This window comes from Solea solea, chromosome 14 (genome assembly GCF_958295425.1).
Source record: "Solea solea chromosome 14, fSolSol10.1, whole genome shotgun sequence".
Lineage (NCBI taxonomy): Eukaryota > Metazoa > Chordata > Actinopteri > Pleuronectiformes > Soleidae > Solea > Solea solea.
The window spans coordinates 20674796-20693379 of record NC_081147.1 but is presented as its reverse complement, the minus strand read 5'-3'; the positions used below and the strand labels follow the sequence as shown (position 1 = coordinate 20693379).

The 18584-nt window shown below is 39.6% G+C and overlaps 6 protein-coding genes and 1 non-coding gene across 8 annotated transcripts; 3 read left to right on the top strand and 4 right to left on the bottom strand.

The window, feature by feature from the left end:
- Nucleotides 1–730: 730 nt before the first annotated feature.
- Nucleotides 731–3352, top strand: pttg1 (PTTG1 regulator of sister chromatid separation, securin). Its single transcript, XM_058650498.1, has 6 exons — nt 731–860; nt 2042–2134; nt 2224–2360; nt 2469–2550; nt 2641–2802; nt 3196–3352. Exons 2-6 carry the CDS (start codon nt 2047–2049, stop codon nt 3276–3278), a joined length of 552 nt encoding a protein of 183 aa, XP_058506481.1. The 5' UTR covers nt 731–860; nt 2042–2046; the 3' UTR covers nt 3279–3352.
- A 112-nt stretch (nt 3353–3464) lies between these two features.
- Nucleotides 3465–5244, top strand: sowahd (sosondowah ankyrin repeat domain family d). The gene is made up of 2 exons (XM_058650497.1): nt 3465–3703; nt 3831–5244. Exon 2 carries the CDS (start codon nt 3924–3926, stop codon nt 4908–4910), a length of 987 nt encoding a protein of 328 aa, XP_058506480.1. The 5' UTR covers nt 3465–3703; nt 3831–3923; the 3' UTR covers nt 4911–5244.
- Nucleotides 5245–5473: 229 nt separating this feature from the next.
- On the bottom strand, nt 5474–8209 carry rpl39 (ribosomal protein L39). The gene is made up of 3 exons (XM_058650500.1): nt 8058–8209; nt 7640–7743; nt 5474–5662 (listed from the first exon to the last, which is right to left on the bottom strand). The coding sequence occupies exons 1-3, from the start codon at nt 8058–8060 to the stop codon at nt 5614–5616; spliced, it is 156 nt and encodes a 51-aa protein (XP_058506483.1). The 5' UTR covers nt 8061–8209; the 3' UTR covers nt 5474–5613.
- LOC131473133 (small nucleolar RNA SNORA69) lies at nt 6547–6682 on the bottom strand. Its single transcript, XR_009242171.1, has one exon. It is a non-coding gene; the product is annotated as a small nucleolar RNA SNORA69 (small nucleolar RNA).
- Nucleotides 8210–8825: 616 nt separating the features above from the next.
- On the bottom strand, nt 8826–12864 carry upf3b (UPF3B regulator of nonsense mediated mRNA decay). The gene is made up of 10 exons (XM_058650087.1): nt 12608–12864; nt 12276–12382; nt 12081–12187; nt 11501–11599; nt 11284–11394; nt 11134–11177; nt 10859–11047; nt 10223–10377; nt 9821–10142; nt 8826–9740 (listed from the first exon to the last, which is right to left on the bottom strand). The coding sequence occupies exons 1-10, from the start codon at nt 12716–12718 to the stop codon at nt 9603–9605; spliced, it is 1383 nt and encodes a 460-aa protein (XP_058506070.1). The 5' UTR covers nt 12719–12864; the 3' UTR covers nt 8826–9602.
- A 273-nt stretch (nt 12865–13137) lies between these two features.
- On the top strand, nt 13138–14480 carry ndufa1 (NADH:ubiquinone oxidoreductase subunit A1). The gene is made up of 3 exons (XM_058650090.1): nt 13138–13357; nt 13493–13582; nt 14335–14480. The coding sequence occupies exons 1-3, from the start codon at nt 13256–13258 to the stop codon at nt 14353–14355; spliced, it is 213 nt and encodes a 70-aa protein (XP_058506073.1). The 5' UTR covers nt 13138–13255; the 3' UTR covers nt 14356–14480.
- A 317-nt stretch (nt 14481–14797) lies between these two features.
- Nucleotides 14798–18474, bottom strand: nkap (NFKB activating protein). Of its 2 annotated transcripts, none has more exons than XM_058650089.1 (8): nt 17839–18474; nt 17095–17175; nt 16895–16959; nt 16708–16803; nt 16570–16612; nt 16288–16488; nt 15871–16020; nt 14798–15562 (listed from the first exon to the last, which is right to left on the bottom strand). In XM_058650089.1, the coding sequence occupies exons 1-8, from the start codon at nt 18264–18266 to the stop codon at nt 15388–15390; spliced, it is 1239 nt and encodes a 412-aa protein (XP_058506072.1). In that variant the 5' UTR covers nt 18267–18474; the 3' UTR covers nt 14798–15387. The 2 variants fall into 2 exon arrangements, with proteins under 2 accessions (XP_058506072.1, XP_058506071.1); XM_058650088.1 differs by having other exon boundaries at nt 16705–16803; nt 17839–18468.
- Nucleotides 18475–18584: the final 110 nt, after the last annotated feature.

Genomic DNA, 18584 nt, shown 5'->3' with positions numbered 1-18584 from the left:
CAATGTGTCAGTGAGTAAGAAGTTGTGACAATTTAAATTTGTACTACAGTACTGAAATGATAAAATAATGGACAAACAGTAACAGATAATGTAGCCAATATTCTGCATCCTTCATATATGTTTGTACTGACTTAAAAAAGAGAGAACTTAATGTGACCTCATGCTATTGTATTGGTATTTAAATCATTTAATTTAATTTATAGTATTTAAAGATATGGTTATATGTTATGGAAGTCACTTGAAAAATAAAGATATATATTAGAAAGTCATGAGATACTAAGTCAAGTATATCATTATTATGAGGAAAGTAAGTCATAATTAAAAGTTAGAATTAATAATTATGAGAAATAAAGTCATAATTATGAGATACTAAGTCAAGTTTATCATTATTATGAGATACTAAGTCATAATTATGGGAAAATTATATATATTAATATATATTTTAGCACTATATATATTCTAGCACTTATGACTAGCACTTCATAGTTTGATTTACTTGAAGCTCTTACTTACTTCTAGCACTTATTTGTACCCAAATGTTTAAATGCACTTATTGTAAGTCGCTTTGGATAAAAGCGTCTGCTAAATGACATGTAATGTAATATTTAAATTTTTCAAGTGGCAGAAACGGGCTTCCATTGCATGTGCTGTAAATTATTATGGTGAAACTGAACGTTTGGAAACGCCCCTCGGAAGTCACACGTGTTGCGTTGACCAATAGGATGAAAGTAGTGGATTTAAAAACGAGTCGCGGTTGTTGAAGAACGGAACCACACTGCTTCTTACGGCTGCTTAACAACAACAATCTCTCGGCTCTCCCAGCGAGGTCCTATCTGCCAGTGGCGTTCAGCACAGCTGAGGTAACGTTTGCGGCCAAGAATCGACCGAGACTGGCAGTCACTAAAGCATTTCTTTGTTCCCGTTGTAGCTCCTGATATCGGTTAGATGATGTATTACTTCTATGCTAACTAGCCAACTGTCAGTCAGTTCGATTCAGGGCAACAAACAGCGCGTGGTCAACTTTATTTGTGTCAAACCGACTTCAGGATTTTTTTAGTCAGACCGACTTTAGCTTTGGGCTGCTTGGTTACACAACGCCTGCTAAAATCATGTAGCTGACAAACGTTATGTTTGAAAGAGCCACACGGGTTTTGTGTAGCGTTTCTTCACTTAAACCAACCATTTACGGTTGGTTTAACTGTCAGTAAATGACTGAATTAAAAAAAAAACTGGTCAAAGACCGCACAAACGCAGCCTCAAACTAAATATAGTTAATCGTTTTGAAGCACATGAGCTGAGTAGTATGCATATGCAATAATTATTTCAATCAAAGTTTATTTTTATAGCACTTTACAAAATCTGCAAGGCACTCAAAGTACCTCACAAAGGAGAGGATAAAAACACTTAGATTAGCAGGAATAAAATGCACAAAACATTAAGGAAAGCCAATAAAAAGCAAGGCTATAAATGGCTTTAAAATTAAACTCTAAAATGAACCAGCAGCAATGAAGTTGATGTAAAACAGGGGTGATGTCAGAAGTATAATAGCCGTATGTCAAGATGGACATTGTTAATACTTGATTGAAGATTGTCTTGCCTTATGTTTGCAGCTCTGTTTTAATTGTGCTGCTTGTCTTGGCCAGGTCTCGCTTGAAAAATTTCTTTTAAGTTAATAATTTTCCCCATGAGATGAAAAGGTTAAACATTAACAAAATACCAGTTCATACCTTCAGTTTTCACATCTTTTTAATTTCTACTTCCAAAGTTGACGATACATTTTCACACTCTGCATCTAAGGATTATTTTAACTGGTAATTGATTTTTTTTTTTTTACATATCAGGAAAACTGAATGTGCCCTTCACCCCCAGACCCTGAAGAGACATAGTTGCTTGCTATATCCAGCACACTTTCAAAATATTTAGTCAGTTTACCATCATGACATTAAAACATTGACATACTTTGATTAATTTACTTAGCTCTAAATATTAGTTTGATAGAATTTGACATTGTGTGGTTACCAATATCAACTTGTGCTTTCAGATACAATGGCCGACATAATCTTTGCCGAGCAGGAAAATGCACGTCTCCATGGACCCACACTGAAGATGCGACCGCGACTTCAGTCTGCTCCAGGTAGAAAAATGCTTTTATTTATTTTTAAACTGTCTGTAATGTGAAATGTGCAATAACCTGTGTGTTGTTGTTTTTTTCCCCCCCACCAGAGAAACTTGTCAGGTCTTCTGTGATTGCCAAAACCATAAGCACTCCTCTGCCATCTGGACGTAAAGCTTTTGGTGCGGTCAACAAAAACTTGACCCCTGCAGTCAGCGCACAAGTGCAGAAACTACTAAAGCCTCAGGTTGGAGAGTTTAAATGAACCATCCTTTGACCACAAACTCCATGTGGCACGTATATGTCTCTGGAGAACATGTGTATCTTCATATTTCAAACTGTTGTTCCTTCACAGGAAACTAAGGTAGAAAATGCTGCTCACTCCAAAGAGGAGGAATATCCAGACGTGGAACAGATCCACTCTTATGACCCACTGGGTAACTGACACTTTTAGAGTGAAGTTTTTCTTTCTATTCTACCAAAGTAGTTTTAAAAATTGCTAAATTTGACTTTTCCTCTCTCCCCAGAATTTGAAAAGTACAGCATACCTGAAGACGTGGTCCTTCTCAGTCGCTTTGCTCTGCCTGGACTGGCATCTTTCCCGCCATCACCACATCTGTGTGAAGAGGACCAGGATAAGGTTGACCCTCTGCCACAACCATCACCTGTGAAGATGCCAAAACGTTCAGGTATCATTACCCTTTTTAGGGCGTCATTCACATTTGATGCAATCCTCCATCACAGCACATGTGGTATTAAGTTTTCAGTATCTGTTTTTAATACGTTCTCAAGCATTTGAATGTAAATTTGTTTATGGACAGAATAATCTTACTAGGTCTTTCAGTTAATCCACCATAAACGTCTAAATATTCTTTACCATGTGCTTAAAATAAGGAATGCTATTTTTTAAGTGTTTTTATAAAGTGTTTTCAAAACAACCATTTGACCACACATGATGGGATCAAAACATGATGGATGATGTAACGCAACATCTCCATCACCCTGTTTTTTGTTTTTTTTTTAATAGGGAGCAAAGATGTGGAATGTTTACAAAACAAGGCTTGTGTTTTGCCCTCTTTCAGATTATTACTCGGAGTTGGAGGCCTTTCTTCAAACAATTGATGAGCTGACTGTTGAACTCCCGCCAGATCCTGTTACTGACTGATGTTAACTGACTGTTACATGAATGCTTGTTGCTTTACTCTTCCTTTTTATTGAAATAAAGTCATTTTATCCTTCCCGGCTACTTGTTTGACTCCCATCAGTAGCAGTGTTAAGTGGTGACTGGCTGTGAAAGCAGCAGGGAAACATTCCTTATATTACTTCCTGCTTTTTTTTCTAAGTCCACTAGTGGTCACATGTGAGGGATTCTTGCCATTGGTTTTTGCTGAAGATTAGAAATGAACTTTGTCTCAGTTCCTCTTACAAAAGGACAAGTGAGTCGCTGCTTGAGTGTGTGTGTGTGTGCCTCGGCTGTTGAAAACATCGCTGAAATACAACTGCTCTTATCAATTGCCTCCAAATAAACTTGGACATTAACACCTGAAGGTTTTTAAGAGTGAGCTGGTATGAAGATCGGACACGGAACAGGTGAGTTATAGCAGTTTCTATCAAGGCACAGCTGGAGTCTTGTTTCTTAAAATGAGGAACTAGAATTTTAAACTCTAATAGGAAGCGTTTGAATATTGTTACATTTTGTTTCCGTCTCATGGTGCAGGAAATGGGTCCCAGTTGATTTGACAATCCTATCATTGGGGAGTTTCACTAAAAGGAAGTAGCCTGGAAGTCATTGTGCAGATACAGGAGCAGCATGTATGAGAGCAGATCCGCAGACGGTGGATGTGAAGCAGCTGTCATCAGTGACAGCAGTATTGACGCCCACAGCAGCAGTACAGTCACAAAGGGCATCATTGTGGAGAGACTGTCTCGGTATGGGCTGCAGGTCATGCCCAGTGCTTCCCAGCGTAGGTCGAGGCTGCAGAGGCAGCAAGAAGTCGTTGACAGCTCCGGGCAGCTGCAGAGGGAAGTCCCGGAGCGAGCGTCGCTCACAGCTGCTATGCGTAAGAAACTGCTCAAAGATCTGCTTTTCAGAAACTCCTCAAACAGCGGCTTTAATAGCGCACTGTCCTCACACACTCCTCCCAGCGCGACCCCCTCAGAGGAGGACGCAGAGTGGGCTCTGTACCCGATGGAGCACGCGTGGATGCTTTCTGCAGCTGAAGGGAACTATGACACCCTCTTGGAGTTCATCTCCGTGGATCCCGGTCTGCTAACGAGGAGGGATTTCATCAGCGGGTACTCGGTCCTGCACTGGCTGGCCAAGAGAGGACTGGACGAGAACCTGGTCAAACTTTTGCGTTACGCGGAAACCGCGGGGATAGCAGTGAACGTGAACCAGCGGGGCAGCGGCGGCCTCACCCCGCTGCACATCGCCAGCATGCACGGACACTACATGGTCGTCAAACTGCTGGTGGGAGCTTTCGGGGCCAATGTGGACGTCATGGACTACAGTGGGAGAAGAGCGTGGCAGTATTTGAGGGGAGACGCGCCGCCGGAGATGAAGGAGCTGCTCGGGACCTTCGATGAGGAGCACGGTGTGGGGTGTGGACTCCCTGACAACCAAAACAACAACAACACCGCGGCCAACGCCACGGACGTAACCTTCGGTGATGAGGTCGATGGTGGAGACACTGAGGAAGTGAACTTCTTCGACAGGACTCAGAGAATCGGCAGCTGGAGATTCGGGTCTCTCAGAAAAATGCTGCCATCCTTTTCATTTCTGGGAAACAAAAGTTGAGCATTTCTTTACATCACTAATTCTGTGAATTCCTGCCCAGAGCAGAGATTCACTGCAAACGTATTTCTGACCAAATCATGTTCGAGTCCTTTCTTCTAATGTAAAATGTTTTGAAAAGTCAAGGTTTTAATTACTACAGAGCAGCTACCTGCCTTGTTCTTTTAATGTTATTTGGGAAGATTTGATTACAGGCATGATTTGGAAAGACAGACATTGACAACAGTGATAACAAGCCAAAACAAAAGGGAATCCATAATCCACTCAAGACAAATCCTGCCTGCCTGTAAAGCCACAACTATGCATTTACCATCACTAAACCTAGTTTAAATAAAAAGCGATCTGTTTTTAAACATTTGCTGACGTGGCCATGTTTTCCTTCAGTTTAAACACGAATACATAAACAGTTTGTCTTGGTCCAAAATTAGGCTTCTTGAATAGCAGTGCTCTCTTTAGAGCTGTGTCAGCGTTACTTCTCTCCATGTGTGGTTTGCCTCAGAAGACAAAACTCAGCCTATAAATGAAGAGTTTAGCTCCAAAGTTCAGGATAAGACAAAACTGGCAGATTTCAAGTTTGATCACAGATCTTTTATTATCAAACATGACAAGATAACATTGCGCTCCCCCTCCACAGTCAGGCACAGCAGCTGGAGGTCTGGGCAGATGTTGGGTTGGGGAGGACACAGGGATCCAGGGACCCTCATGTTTACAGGCCAAGCTTGGTCCTCCTCCAGTGTCTCCTCTTGGAGTTGTACCTGAAATGGAACAACGTAATCAAAAGTTATGAGAGAATATCGTGACTTTCATGAAGGTTCAGGTTTTCAAACAAACATCTGTAATCGGCACTTTCCCATTTTTAAAGCAATAGAAAAAGAGATTCTATGGCATCTATTTTAATTCTGCAGCAACATATCATTGCTTTAACAAACACGTGAGAAGCCAAGATGCAGACGTGCAGAAGTTTCCACATAAAACTTTCAAGGATGTTTAAAATTCACCACTAGGGTCACAAATTGATAAATTTCTTGCCACACTGCAGCTACAATCTACAAAAGTCTGAACTGAGACTAAGGAAAAGTTAAGACTAATATTTCCAGTGATCCACAGCTCTCCATCATGAGTCACTCTGTACTAGCCATGGTTTCCACTCTCAGCCTCATTTTAAGGGTAAACACTTGGGAAAACCATAAAACCCGCCACAAATTTGCAAGGTCTGAAAGTGTTTGGGTTTTTTTTTTTAAAGTCACTGTAAAGTTGTTAATGCTGGGACAATATGATATCACTCAGTGAAAAAAAAAATCACTTACATTAAGTTAATCATGGTGAATTTCTATTATTGTGATAATAGTGAATGGATAAAAACAGGAAATTTAAAGTGAGTGACTTAAAATCCTGCCTTAACTCAACATAAGGTATTTGTGATTCTTTTTTAAATGTGCCACAATGGGGGACTGTCTGTCCTAAAATAATTATAATCTATTTTTCACATAACATATCCTATCCGCACTATTTCACTGCACGTTTAAGAATCTGAAAAAAAATATCTAAATATATCGCAATAATATCGCCTAGTAAACATGTAAATCGTTGCCAAATGTTAAAGTTTTTATTGAACGAATAACAGTTGGACAAAAAAAGTAACATGTTCAGCTACAGAGCTTCCCCTTCATCAATACAGTGAGCAGGGAAAAGAGCTCTACAGCAGAAAGATGCTCTCAGCAGGATTAATGACAACACTCCACAGAAATGAAGTGCTGCAATTGCAGACCTGCTTTACATGACATGAAGTAATCACACAGTATTACATACTGCATCGCCCTTAATGTATACAGTACGGCAATTAACTGAAGGACAACAGTGCATTTTGAATTAAAACGTTCAACAGCATTGAGGAAATTCTTTTTTTTTCCCCCAATGTCAAACCTTACACTTTCTGTGATACAGCACTGCCAGTTTGTTTACCAAGTTATACAGTTCTAAATGCAACTGTTCAAAAAATTCCAGCTGCTGAAAAGGTTACACAAGGAGCTAAAGATAAAGCAACTTATCGGCACTGACTGCAGCATATGTGTACATGGAGCTGACTGGACCTGAATAGTTCATCAGCAGGGCAGAATGCATTGTAAATAATGTTGCTTAAGTGACCTCTTTAATGTAGAATTTATAATGAGGCATGAGCTGAGTGAGGACTTTATAATATAGATGTTTTACACACACAGTATGTATATACACACTATGTTTACACTTTGGACACACTTATCCACGTATCAAGTCAATCATCATTTGTTCATCAAGTTTTCTGGGTTTTTTTCCCCCAGGTTTCACTATGGCGTCAACCTTTCACTGTCTGATCTGATATTCACACTATTAGAATGATTAAGGATTCTTGTGAAATAAGAATCCATAATCAGGGAAATTAGATGTTTTCAGACAAAACCTGATGTGTTTCCTGACATAACCAACCCATCATTATGAGTTTTTAAAGCACAGATGTTATTCTGAACAATACCTAAGTGCTTCACACAACACAAGAGTATACAGACCAAAGTCAGTGGGTATAAGTCTACAAGAAGACAGACAACTAGCGCACCCATTGGAATTAAGCAGTGATGTGATCACATCTCCTGGTTCCTGCTGCTGCGTTGAACTCACAGTTTAAATCGAGCCAAACTTGTAATAATAGTTGTATACACATGTACTCTCTCGTGCAGATGAAAACGTGTAAAAGTCACCTGATCTTGTTGCCAGTCTTCATTCTGATCCACTGAGGAATCGGCCTGTTCTGTTTCTGCTTCTTAGCGAGGAAACGCTTGATCCTGAATGTCTTGTGGGACGACTGGAAACATCAAAAAGCTCAATTAACACAAATTCAACAAACAAAGACAAATCGTCTGACACAACACGGCGTCCATCGGGCTTCAAACCGACATATGTGAACGTATTATAAAATAAAACTCAACCCAACATGCGTAGCGGTGCTCAGACGCTACCGGCTAGCAACACTGAGCCGCTTTAAAATGCGTCTAAGTCATTCTAGAGACAAACATATACATCAGAAAGGTAACCTATAGGATATTTCTTCAACTATTAAAGCACTGATGTAGATTAAGACGCGCTGTTCACACGGATGTTTAGCGATTTTATATTTACCATTTTGTCCACAGTCCTTTCCCCACTATGGCGGTGGTCGAAGAGGAAGAAGGATGTGACGTAGACGTTTATATCTACTAAGCGCCCAGCGAACAGGTTGAACGTTCTACGAGCAGCGACACCGACTGGAGAATGTTTACAAGCCTTCTACAGGAAAACGTAGAACGCTGCGACTGTTGTTCCTTTTAACTGTAGAATAACTCAATTTTAAAGGTTATATTATCTTTTAATAGTATAATTGTTTTTTTTTAAATTCCGAAATCTATGAGTTAATTGTATATATGAATGTGTTGTTATGCATGTTTACTGAAGTAGAAGTAAAAATAAATTACGGCATGAAAATACAAAGTACCTCAAACATACACAAGTTGAGTAATTACACTTTGTTAGAAGTTACTTTCATTTCTCATAAATTTTAGACTCATTTTTAGAAGGTTTTAGAATCTTTATAGGAGATAAAACAAAATTAATGATTAAGCATTTGAGTTTTTAAAATTGTATTTCTAGTCAGATTGATACTTTTTGATGCTTCCTGAACATAAACAAAGCTAGTTACTAGTTCATAATTTGAGTGACTGTTTCCCTTAGTTTTCTGTACAAAAAATGTATCAGATTATTTAATAATCTAGACACTAAACTACTGCAGTTTTATTGGAAAACTATTTTAATTAAATAAATCATTCAAGTTATTAAACCATTTACAAAAAAAGTGTTTCTGGGATAATAAGGCAAAGACAATCTCTATGAAAGACACCAAAAGACACAAGCTTTATAACAAAGGACTTTTATTTGCAGTCAGAAGTGTCTCCTGTGTGTTACCAGCAGTGATATGTTCTCATGCTGTCTTCAGTTCATAATCAGATTAGAAAAAAGGGGAAAGGCCACAGGTTGATCATTCAGATTACAGTCTTCATGCATGGTGTGTATCACACAGCAGTCTAGGCAGTAATGGCTATTACTCCTCAGTGAGTGTATGAATGCATGAACATGAGGATATACATTGAGAATGTGAGTAAGTTACACACATTGGATCACTTTCATAACAGTTCTGCACGTTGCTTTCCCTCCCCAGACAGAGTACATGGATGAGATACAGCAAAGGTACAATAGACATCATGCTTAAGACAGTGTTGAAAGAATATTGTTGGCAAAGTTGACACGTTGAGTAACTGATAAAGAAATGAACCACCAATGTTTTCAGTTTGGACCCCTTTTTTTATCAGAGAAACAACACTGAAATAAGGTCACTTTGAGTACACGACATCCAAGAAAGCTTTGGATTTACCTAATGTGGCCTTCGGCCAAACTCTGTTTGAGGGTTACTGTGACCTTTCCTAACAAATAAAACTAAAAGAAGGTCACATTCAGGCACTAAGAGGCTCCAGCATCACACCACTGCCTCTCAGACTGGGAATGCCAGATGTGGCTGTGCTTCAGCTGCTGCAGTGCTCGTCGCCCTGAGGCATCACACCACTGCTCCGAGCCTCAGAGGTCTGTTTCTCTACTCTCCTCACCAATCATTCAAGGCCATAAGTAGAAATCTGCTCAGTCGTCTCCTTTGTCATCCGCTTTCTTGGTCTCAGGATCTGGTTTCCTGTCTGCAGAGTTGGATTCGGCTCCTCCACCTCCTGTAGTCCTGCGGCTTCTGGTACCGGGTTGATAGAGCTGAATAGCAGGACGGTCCTAGTGCACAAACAACACTCTTAGAAATACAAAAAAATCAAGACATGAGAGATGACACCTTCAAAGAATTAGGTCCTTACCTTATTTCGTAGTCGCTCTCTTTTGCTACTTTCATCCTTCTTGTTGTCTTTGGCAAACTTTTCCGGCCTCTCCAAGTGACCAGACTCCCCACTATTTTCAACTTTTTTCTTCTCATGTTCCTTTTCTCTTTTCACTTCGTCTTCCCGCTTCCTGTTTGAGTTCTCTCCATCGTGCCGCTCTCTCCTTCTCCGCCGGTCTTCGTCCTGTCGCCTGATGCGCTCCTTCTCTTTCTGCCTGCGCTCCTTCTCCCGTTCTCGTTCACGCTCCCTGTCTCGGTCTGCGTCGCGCTCTCTGAACTCCTTCCGCCCGTCGCCGTCCACTCTGTGAATAAAGCGCACGGTCTGTCTAAAAATTGTGATCAAAGTGAATGTTGTGAAAAAAACAAGTCTACAGCTACTAACTTCCTTCCTCGATCCTCCTTATTGTCGATGTGCTGACGCCTCTTGTGATCAGTACTTCCCAAGGGTCTGTCATCTTTACTGTGCTTCTCTGTTTTCTTCTTTTCCTTTGGCTTCTCTGAATCAGCATCATCACCTCTGTCTGGCTTCTTCAAAAGCTGAACAGGTGCAGATAAAAGAGAGATATATATAATTGGCAATATTTCACATTAGAGTTATGTAAAAAATATGGTGATAACTTTATAATAGAGGAAATAATATGGTCATTTCATCTTATTTCTATAGTAATCACCAAGTATAAGCTTTACAATAACATTGAAATAAATGTCAACTTTATAACTTAGAAATATCAATTTAGAAATTCAATGTGAAACTATTACACTGTTGGTGGCCTATAGTAAACTACCTGGAAAAAACATAGTATTACTGTAACATTATCTCCTTATTACAACACTATTACCACAGTTATTACCAAACAGGAAACTGCATTAGAAATATGAAGACATTACTATAAAATTCCAAAATGATGACCGTACGATTACAATGCTGTTAATAGTACTGTACTGTAATGTTAAGTGTCACCAATGCAGCACTAATTAAATATAATTTAAAACTGCCTTAATCTACAGCAGAACACACCTTAATTTTTGGTTCTTCTTTGACTTGGTCCTTATCTTTCTCCAGTGGCTTCTCGAGTCTCTTCATCTTGTCTGCCTCCTTACGCTTCCTTCTCTCATCCTCCCTCCACTTGCGTCGCTCCTCATCCCGCAGACGCTTGCGCTCCAGCTCTCGCCTCCTCCTCTCTTCTTTCTTTTCCTCCCTGATTCTCTGAACAGGCAGGATACGAGTCTATGTTTAAACATGCTGTTTACCACAACAGAACACCACACGTTTGAGCCATTGTACATAGTTACCTGTTTATTTTTCAGGAAGTCCAGCAGAGGAGTTGTTTTCTTAGCTTGAAGGAGAAGAGGATACATTTAATGTCATTCAATAGCAGCATTTTAAGTCTATTTTAACATGCGTACATAACATTGTCAAAGGCGCAGTAACAGTTCACATACCTACTAGTTCCTTTGATTTTGCCTCAATCTCTTCCAACAAGGTCTCAGGTGTTGATGTCAACTTTTCTTCATCTCCATTGTAATATTCAAGGAACTTCTTGTAATCAGGATCTTAAGCAAATAATATAGGTACAAACATGATCATGCTCATGGCAGTGAGTCTTTATTTCAGTGGGAACAAATGACCAATAATATATATATATATCTATATCTTTACCGTCACTTATCGTTCCACACTTTGCATCCTTCTTCTTACTTCTCTTCTTGGCAGTCTTTTGAAAGGGTGCAAACTCGACAACGGCAGGATACTCCTGACCTGTTAGAGGTAAGCACAAAGTGGCAAGCATGAAGCCTCAAATCCTCTGAAGTCTTTAAGATGAATAAATTATCTTTATATCTGTTTAGGGATGGGACAGCATACAATATTATATTCATTGTGATGAAAAACACACCACACAATAAGTTCATCCATCTTCTACCAAAGGCGAGAACCACCCTGGACAGGTCACCAGTCCATCACAGGACCACATAGAGACACACAACCATCCACACTCACACCTATGTCAATTTAGAGTGTCCAATTCGCCTAATCTCCAAATCTGCATGTTTTTGGGCTGTAGGAGGAAACTGGAGAATGCGGAGAAAACCCACGCACACATGGGGAGAACATGCAAACTCTTTTTGAGGTTGGGGTGTTTCACTTTAAAATGTTCACTAAAGAAAAACTGCACAGTTACTAACATTTTCTTTGGTCAAGATAATTTTGACAGAAAAAGTTCACATGATCCCATGCATACCTTTGCCGTCAATGAATACATATCCATCAAATCGATCTCTGAAGAGGACAATATCATCTTGATTTTTGAAATTGATGTAAGCCCTTGCGAAGAGATGAGGATAAAGGCTGAAAAGGAAAATAATAGTTTGGTCAAGTAAAAAATTTATGAGCCTCACTGAATATAAACACAAGTTTAAACTGTGTCTAAATGCACCTGGTATCGTTAGAGAAGAACTCCATGTAGTCCAGCTCTGGGAGCGGCTGTAGCTGCTCCTCCAGCTCGTCCTTCGTCAAACTTGGTGGTAAACGCCTGATCACAATCTGAAAAAACACAATTGACAGATTCAAATATTAGCACAGCTAACAGATCGATCACTGTGGGAAGCTGTATAATCTGTTAACTGTGTCTAACAGACTGGCTTCAACTTCAAAACTAGACTCTGCGTATTAAACCTGCCAAAACATGATGTTATTTCATGCAACAATATCCGCAACGGACTCGTCTTTTTTGCTGCAAATATAGCTAACGTGGCTAACAAATTTCACCTTTGTCATGGCCTCTTTCTTTTCTTTGGATCTCTCCATCTTTTCTCCATCTTCGCTCCTTAAGTCCATTCTTTTATCCTTGGGTCGGGTGTTTTCCTTGTCTTCCTTCATGTCTGAAAAGTTATTTATTCCTGCGGTTCAATTTCAATATCATACCGTAGACTTGTTTACTTTCTTAGCAAGTTAGCAGTAGCTGGCTAGCTGCGAACGAATTCATCGTAACTTCCTCTCCCAGTTGAACGTACAGTTCAGTCTTGCCACAGAAGGGGGCGCTGTTTCTTCATATGGCCGCGATGTTAAAATTATAATGACATTTGAAGTTTTATATGATTTTTGATTATTATTGTTCATTTATTGTTTTAGATGTTAAATCGTACTATTGTGCTTTGTATTTCATAAACTCGAAAGAAACGTAGTGTTTTGTTCTATTTAGAAAAAACTCATCAAAGCTTCCTTTCCCATCCACTGCCCTTCAAAATAAAAGCATGCACAGGAAGTGTATGTCTTGATCTCCGGAAGAGCAACACGAGTCATCCGGTCGACATTTTGTTAGCTTCTTAGCAAAATAAACCATCGAAAGGAGCACTGGGGGCAACTCGGTTGTCCTTCGATTTGTTCTGCGTCGTCTGACAGTTATAGGCTGTCATCATGTGGTATGAAATTCTTCCCGGCCTCGCCGTCATGACCGTGTGTCTGGTGATTCCCGGCGTCGCCACCAGACAGATCCACAAGTACACAAACGGAATAAAGGTGAGGGAGAGCTGCCTGCTAATGCTAATGCCCTGCTAACATACACAGTCTGAAGCATCTGCAGTAAACGTGCTGCGAGTCTAGGGTTTTTCCTGCCTTTAAGTATTGAATCAAACACTTTTCTGTTCACTGTAGGAGAAGAGAATCGCTCGGCGTCCGTGGCAGTGGTATCTGATGGAGAGAGACAAGCGAGTGTCTGGATCGGGACAGTATTATGCTTCCAAGGTGAGAGTCCAGCTGTCATGTCATCATCAGTAATATTATGTCATGTTATTTTGAATTTGTGCAGATTCTTAACAAAATGCCGAGGTGTTGTTTTTCTTTATAGCATTTTATTTTAAACAATACATACATATTGTATTTTTTAGGTTGTATATAGAAGCATAGAAGAGAACATATACAACAAAGTACAACAGTGAGAAAATACCATGTGCATAAATACTGTTTTAGCAAGGGCAATAAATATGCCTCTTATTTAGCCAAAAAAAATAAGGCTTTAACACATTTTAAATGATTCACTTAAGGATTATTAACTCATTCCTTTGATCGACCAAGCTGCAACTCAGAGTTTCCATCATCCACTTAAACACCATAACTAATTAACATCACTGTCAAAGGCATAGCTGAGTTTCCCATTCATTGCAGCCATTTCTGTAACCTTAATATTAAAAGTTCTAAAAAAAAAATTTCATTAGTTCACTGTTTTGTTTTTTTTGGTCAAAATCAGGTGTGACTGGTAAATGTTAGTTTTATGGTCAGCGTGTTTAAAAAAACCTTCTATACCTGATCAATGACTATTACAACTATTGTGATTTGCATCATTAAAAGTCAATGGGACTCCAAACAAAAAAGTAATCAAAACTGAATAAACATTGATATGGTTTTAGATAGTTCAGTACTCTTAAACTTTTTATTTTATTGATAACTAGTATTTTCCTGACTGAAATTATCCTAATCCTTTTGTTTTTTCTCTACAGGGACTCGAGAACATCCACTGATGGCCAGGAATAAAAATGACCCTAAGGCAAAGTGCTTTGTTGTACATTAAAAGGTTATATTTAACATCAGCTGTTTGTGCTTTTGGTCTTCCATTTTCAATTAAATTGTTCCTTGATGGAAATCATTTGAGGCTTCTTGGATCATATGTTGAATTGAAATAGGTTAGAGTGGAGTCAACATCAGTTGCACAGGTGAATTCAACCATCTGTGGTGAAACTAGACACTCTGTCTGGACGAACGATTATCATGCATGTTATAACTCGACCTACGTCAGAGAAAAGGTAAAGTAAATGCATTGTTGGGAGGGACTGTAGTAGTGAATACTAAGACCTACTTTGGTCACACAAGCTAAAAAAAAAAAGAGTAAGAAAAAGTAACCTTATCAATTAAAAATAAATCATTCGTAGAACAGCCGTTGTGGTCCTAATGAGACATTTTCACTTCGGGTTTTGAAAAGCTTTACTTATGGTTGACAATGGTAAACAGTAAAGACAGCATCCGGAGAGTGCAAATCTTAACCGAGGCTCCTCATTTTCATGCAGTGTTATGACACTTCCCTATCTCATAAGGTTTATAATCACCTTAAAAGAAACAAAAAAACTTTTTGATCAAATTCTACAAACCTAATCTCCTCAGAAGATAATCAGGATCATCATAATAATGGATATATTAATGACAATGACGTTATCAGTGCTAGGATCCAACCCACAATGCAACAGTGTTGGTGCACAGTTGTAGAACTAATTAAAGATAAAGATTTTTTTTTGCAACACATCTTTATTTGCCTCTTTAAGATATCTTACACCTAAACTGAAATACTACACTTGCATCCACTGTTGTAGAATGGCAACAAAGTACAGTCAATTTAAAAGCAAAGTAAAAAATATAAGATGAAAACTTATCAGGGTTCTATGTTCCCTATTAACAAAAAGGAAAATTATTATTCACATGATTTTACAGTTAAAATCCAGTGACCACCAGGAGTCACAGGACAAACAGTGTCCACAGAAAGCAAACAGGGAACGTGATGTTCACTTCTCCTCCTTGCCTTTGGTTTTCCGGTACACCATGTCCCTGAAGCTTGATAGGATCTTGCTCTCTCTCTTCCTTCTCTCTTCCTGGTTGAAAGACGCCAGTGCTCTCTTTTCATCTGCACTGTAGATCTGGTTTTCCTTTCTCAGACGCACAGCCTCCATACGTCGATGCCTGTGGGGTTACACATGAGAATTTGTCAGTATTTAATGCTTTAAATCTTTAGTTTAACAAAGACACAACTGTTGCAGCAAACGTCTATTTATATTATTGGAGGCAAACCGTGATTTAGATTTTTTTTAAATTGTATCAGTGCCGAAAGTACTGCTTCCTATTGAATATTAACCATCAACCCCACTAAGTCCTTTGGACATAAAACATGCATTTAGCTCAATAATAATAGAAATCAGAGGAATCCTAATCACTACACTATACTGCCACCTGAAATACTGAATTGCTGCTGCATAAATCAAATCACGTACCTGCTGCCGCTCATCACGTAACCAGACTTCTCAAAGTTTGCGATTTCGTCACTGGTGAGACCGATCTCTCCTCTTCTCGGGATACGTTTGCCGGCTTTCACATACTCTGCCATAGCAGCACCTTCACCTGGCAACAGTGCATGACCAAAACTGGAGGGAGAGGAAACAAAGCACTTAATAAACAAACAGCAGATTTAAAAAAGAAAAATTGTCAGATCACGATGCTATAGTCAGGCCATGCATTGTAATGTTTTTGTAAAGTTTTGTAAATACAGTTTGTTAAGTCATGAATACATTACATGTACAGTCGATCTGTACTGGGCATAATTTCTTTTCGGTTTTTGAGAATCTCTAGTTACTATAACGTAAATAGCACTTGTTACGTCAAGTCAAGTGCAAGAACAGGCGTGAACTCACTCCAATGGCTTGTCGTCCTGGGACATGGCGGTAAGTGGAGCTTCGGGGCCGACCACATTGTCATCCGTGCCGGTTTTCTCCACCCACAAGACCCCATTAGGATCCTCCTCCTCTTCCTCCTCTGATCCCTCACTGCTAGAGTCGCTCGACTCCTTACGACTCTTCTTTGCCTTTGCCTTCTTCTTCTTGGACTTCTTGGACCTGATGCAAAATGTAAGATCAAAGCATCATGTTGTGTTTTTGTGTGACTGACCAGACATGAAGTTGCATATTGCCACATACTTTTTGCTCTTGTTTTTCTTCTTCTTTTTCTTGATTTCTTCTTCTAGGGGATAAAACAGGACAATTCATTTCATTCATTTGATTAAACCTACTGTAATTCACTCGTTTAAACCAATGAAAACATGACATTCTTACCACCTGATTCTGATTCCAGCTCACTGTCCTCACTGTGCTTTTTGTTCTTCTTCTTCTTGGATTTCTTCTTCTTCTTTTTCTTCTTCTTCTTCTTTTCTTCTGTTGGTGACAGACAGGATTTATTGTAAATTCAAACAAAATACCACATCACAGCAACTTGTTCCTAATCAACCAGTGCGGTGTGCTATACCTTCTGAGCTGGACTCTGAACTGCTGTTTTTCTCATCTTCTTCAACTGGTGTGAATTCATCAGAACTGGAAGAGAGAAAACAGCAAGTAAACCCAGTGTGATTAAATTGACAAGTGTCATGATTGTCCAAAAACACGACAACAACGACAACGACAACAACAACAGCAACAAAAATGGCAAAGAAGAGACTCCCAACTCACTCTGGTTCCTTTACTCTTGGTGAATATCCCCAAACTTCGGGGCAACCACACTCACCGATCCGCTCCCTCTCTTGAAGACGCCTGTAACACACAGACAGATAGATGCAATAGTCCAAAACAAACATAACAGACATCATTTTATACAGTGATAATGAAAAAACAAATGCACAAGCACATCAAGGAGACTGATGTATTAATTGAATCACTTCATACAGTGATACTGCATCTAACAATAATGAGTAAGGAGACATTTTCTTGGCAAACTTTAAGCAAGAGTTGATTCTCTCCTTTTTACTATTAACAATTTGATATCCTATTTTCTGACCTTTCTAACTGTCAGATAAGAAAAATTGTGGCCCTTCACTTGCTCATCTGTCCACCACTTGAGGGTCAGGTCCTAATAAATGCAAATAAATAAATGTAAATTATAATTCAAATACAACGGCACTGTTAAACCCTTTTCTAAATTAAATGACCCCCAAGTAGTATTATATGAAGGTGTTGCTGAATGAGGGAGTTATTTTTGAGAGCTTGGCTCATTTAGTACACATTTGCAATGCAATGTAATTCGTTTTAGTTCGACAAGCAAAAACACCGCCGCATTATTGGAACTAAGCTTTGCCTACATCGGATTTCTAAATCTCAATGATTCAACTGTTATCAGTCTATCTTTTCTGAGTTCCCATTCTTCTGTGGAAATTCAGAAGTGAATGTAAATGACATGAAAGTGATTTGTGGTTTTACCTGGCGATGAAGGCCTCCTGTCTCTGTCTCTGAGCGTCGTCCCGCTGCTGGTCGTAGTAATAATCATCTTTGAAGCTGCCATGTTTCCCGGGCACATCTCGCTGCTCAGACCAGTGGCTGTGGCCGTTGTTTGAGATGTTGTTGTTATAATTATTGTGACGCTCTCTGTCCCGAGACCTAGACCGAGACCGGGATCCTATTCGGATCCGCCTTATGTTCCTGGCCTCCCGGAATCGATGTTCCCGTTCTTCTCGTTCCTTTTCCCGGTTCCGCGGCCTTGGGAGTTTAGGTCCAAAACTGTCCGGCGACAGGCTTTGATCGCGGCTACCGCTGCGGTTTCGGCTGCGTGAGCGGCTCCGATGTCTCCGCGCCCGAGGACTCCGAGGCCCATGGCCGCCGTCAGAGCTCGACCGCTCAGACAGAGGCATCCCAACCGACTTCTTTAAACTTAAACACCGCAAAGTCAAACTTTAAGTGTATTTAGAGTAAGTTTAATGTGGACATTAACATACGACGCCCGTGCGTCTTCTCTTTGATAATGTACGTCACAGGCAAGAGCGATTGTCCGTCTCCAAACACAAACCGGGTCATCTTCACCACGTCTTTAGTTCCGCTTGGTGGATTAAGTTAAAATACGATCCACATTTCTTATTTCTTATTATTAACAACAATAATAATAATTGCTGTACACCGATTATGCCCTCCACAATTCGAAATTCTTTTTTATAACTAGAAGTTCTTTTTCA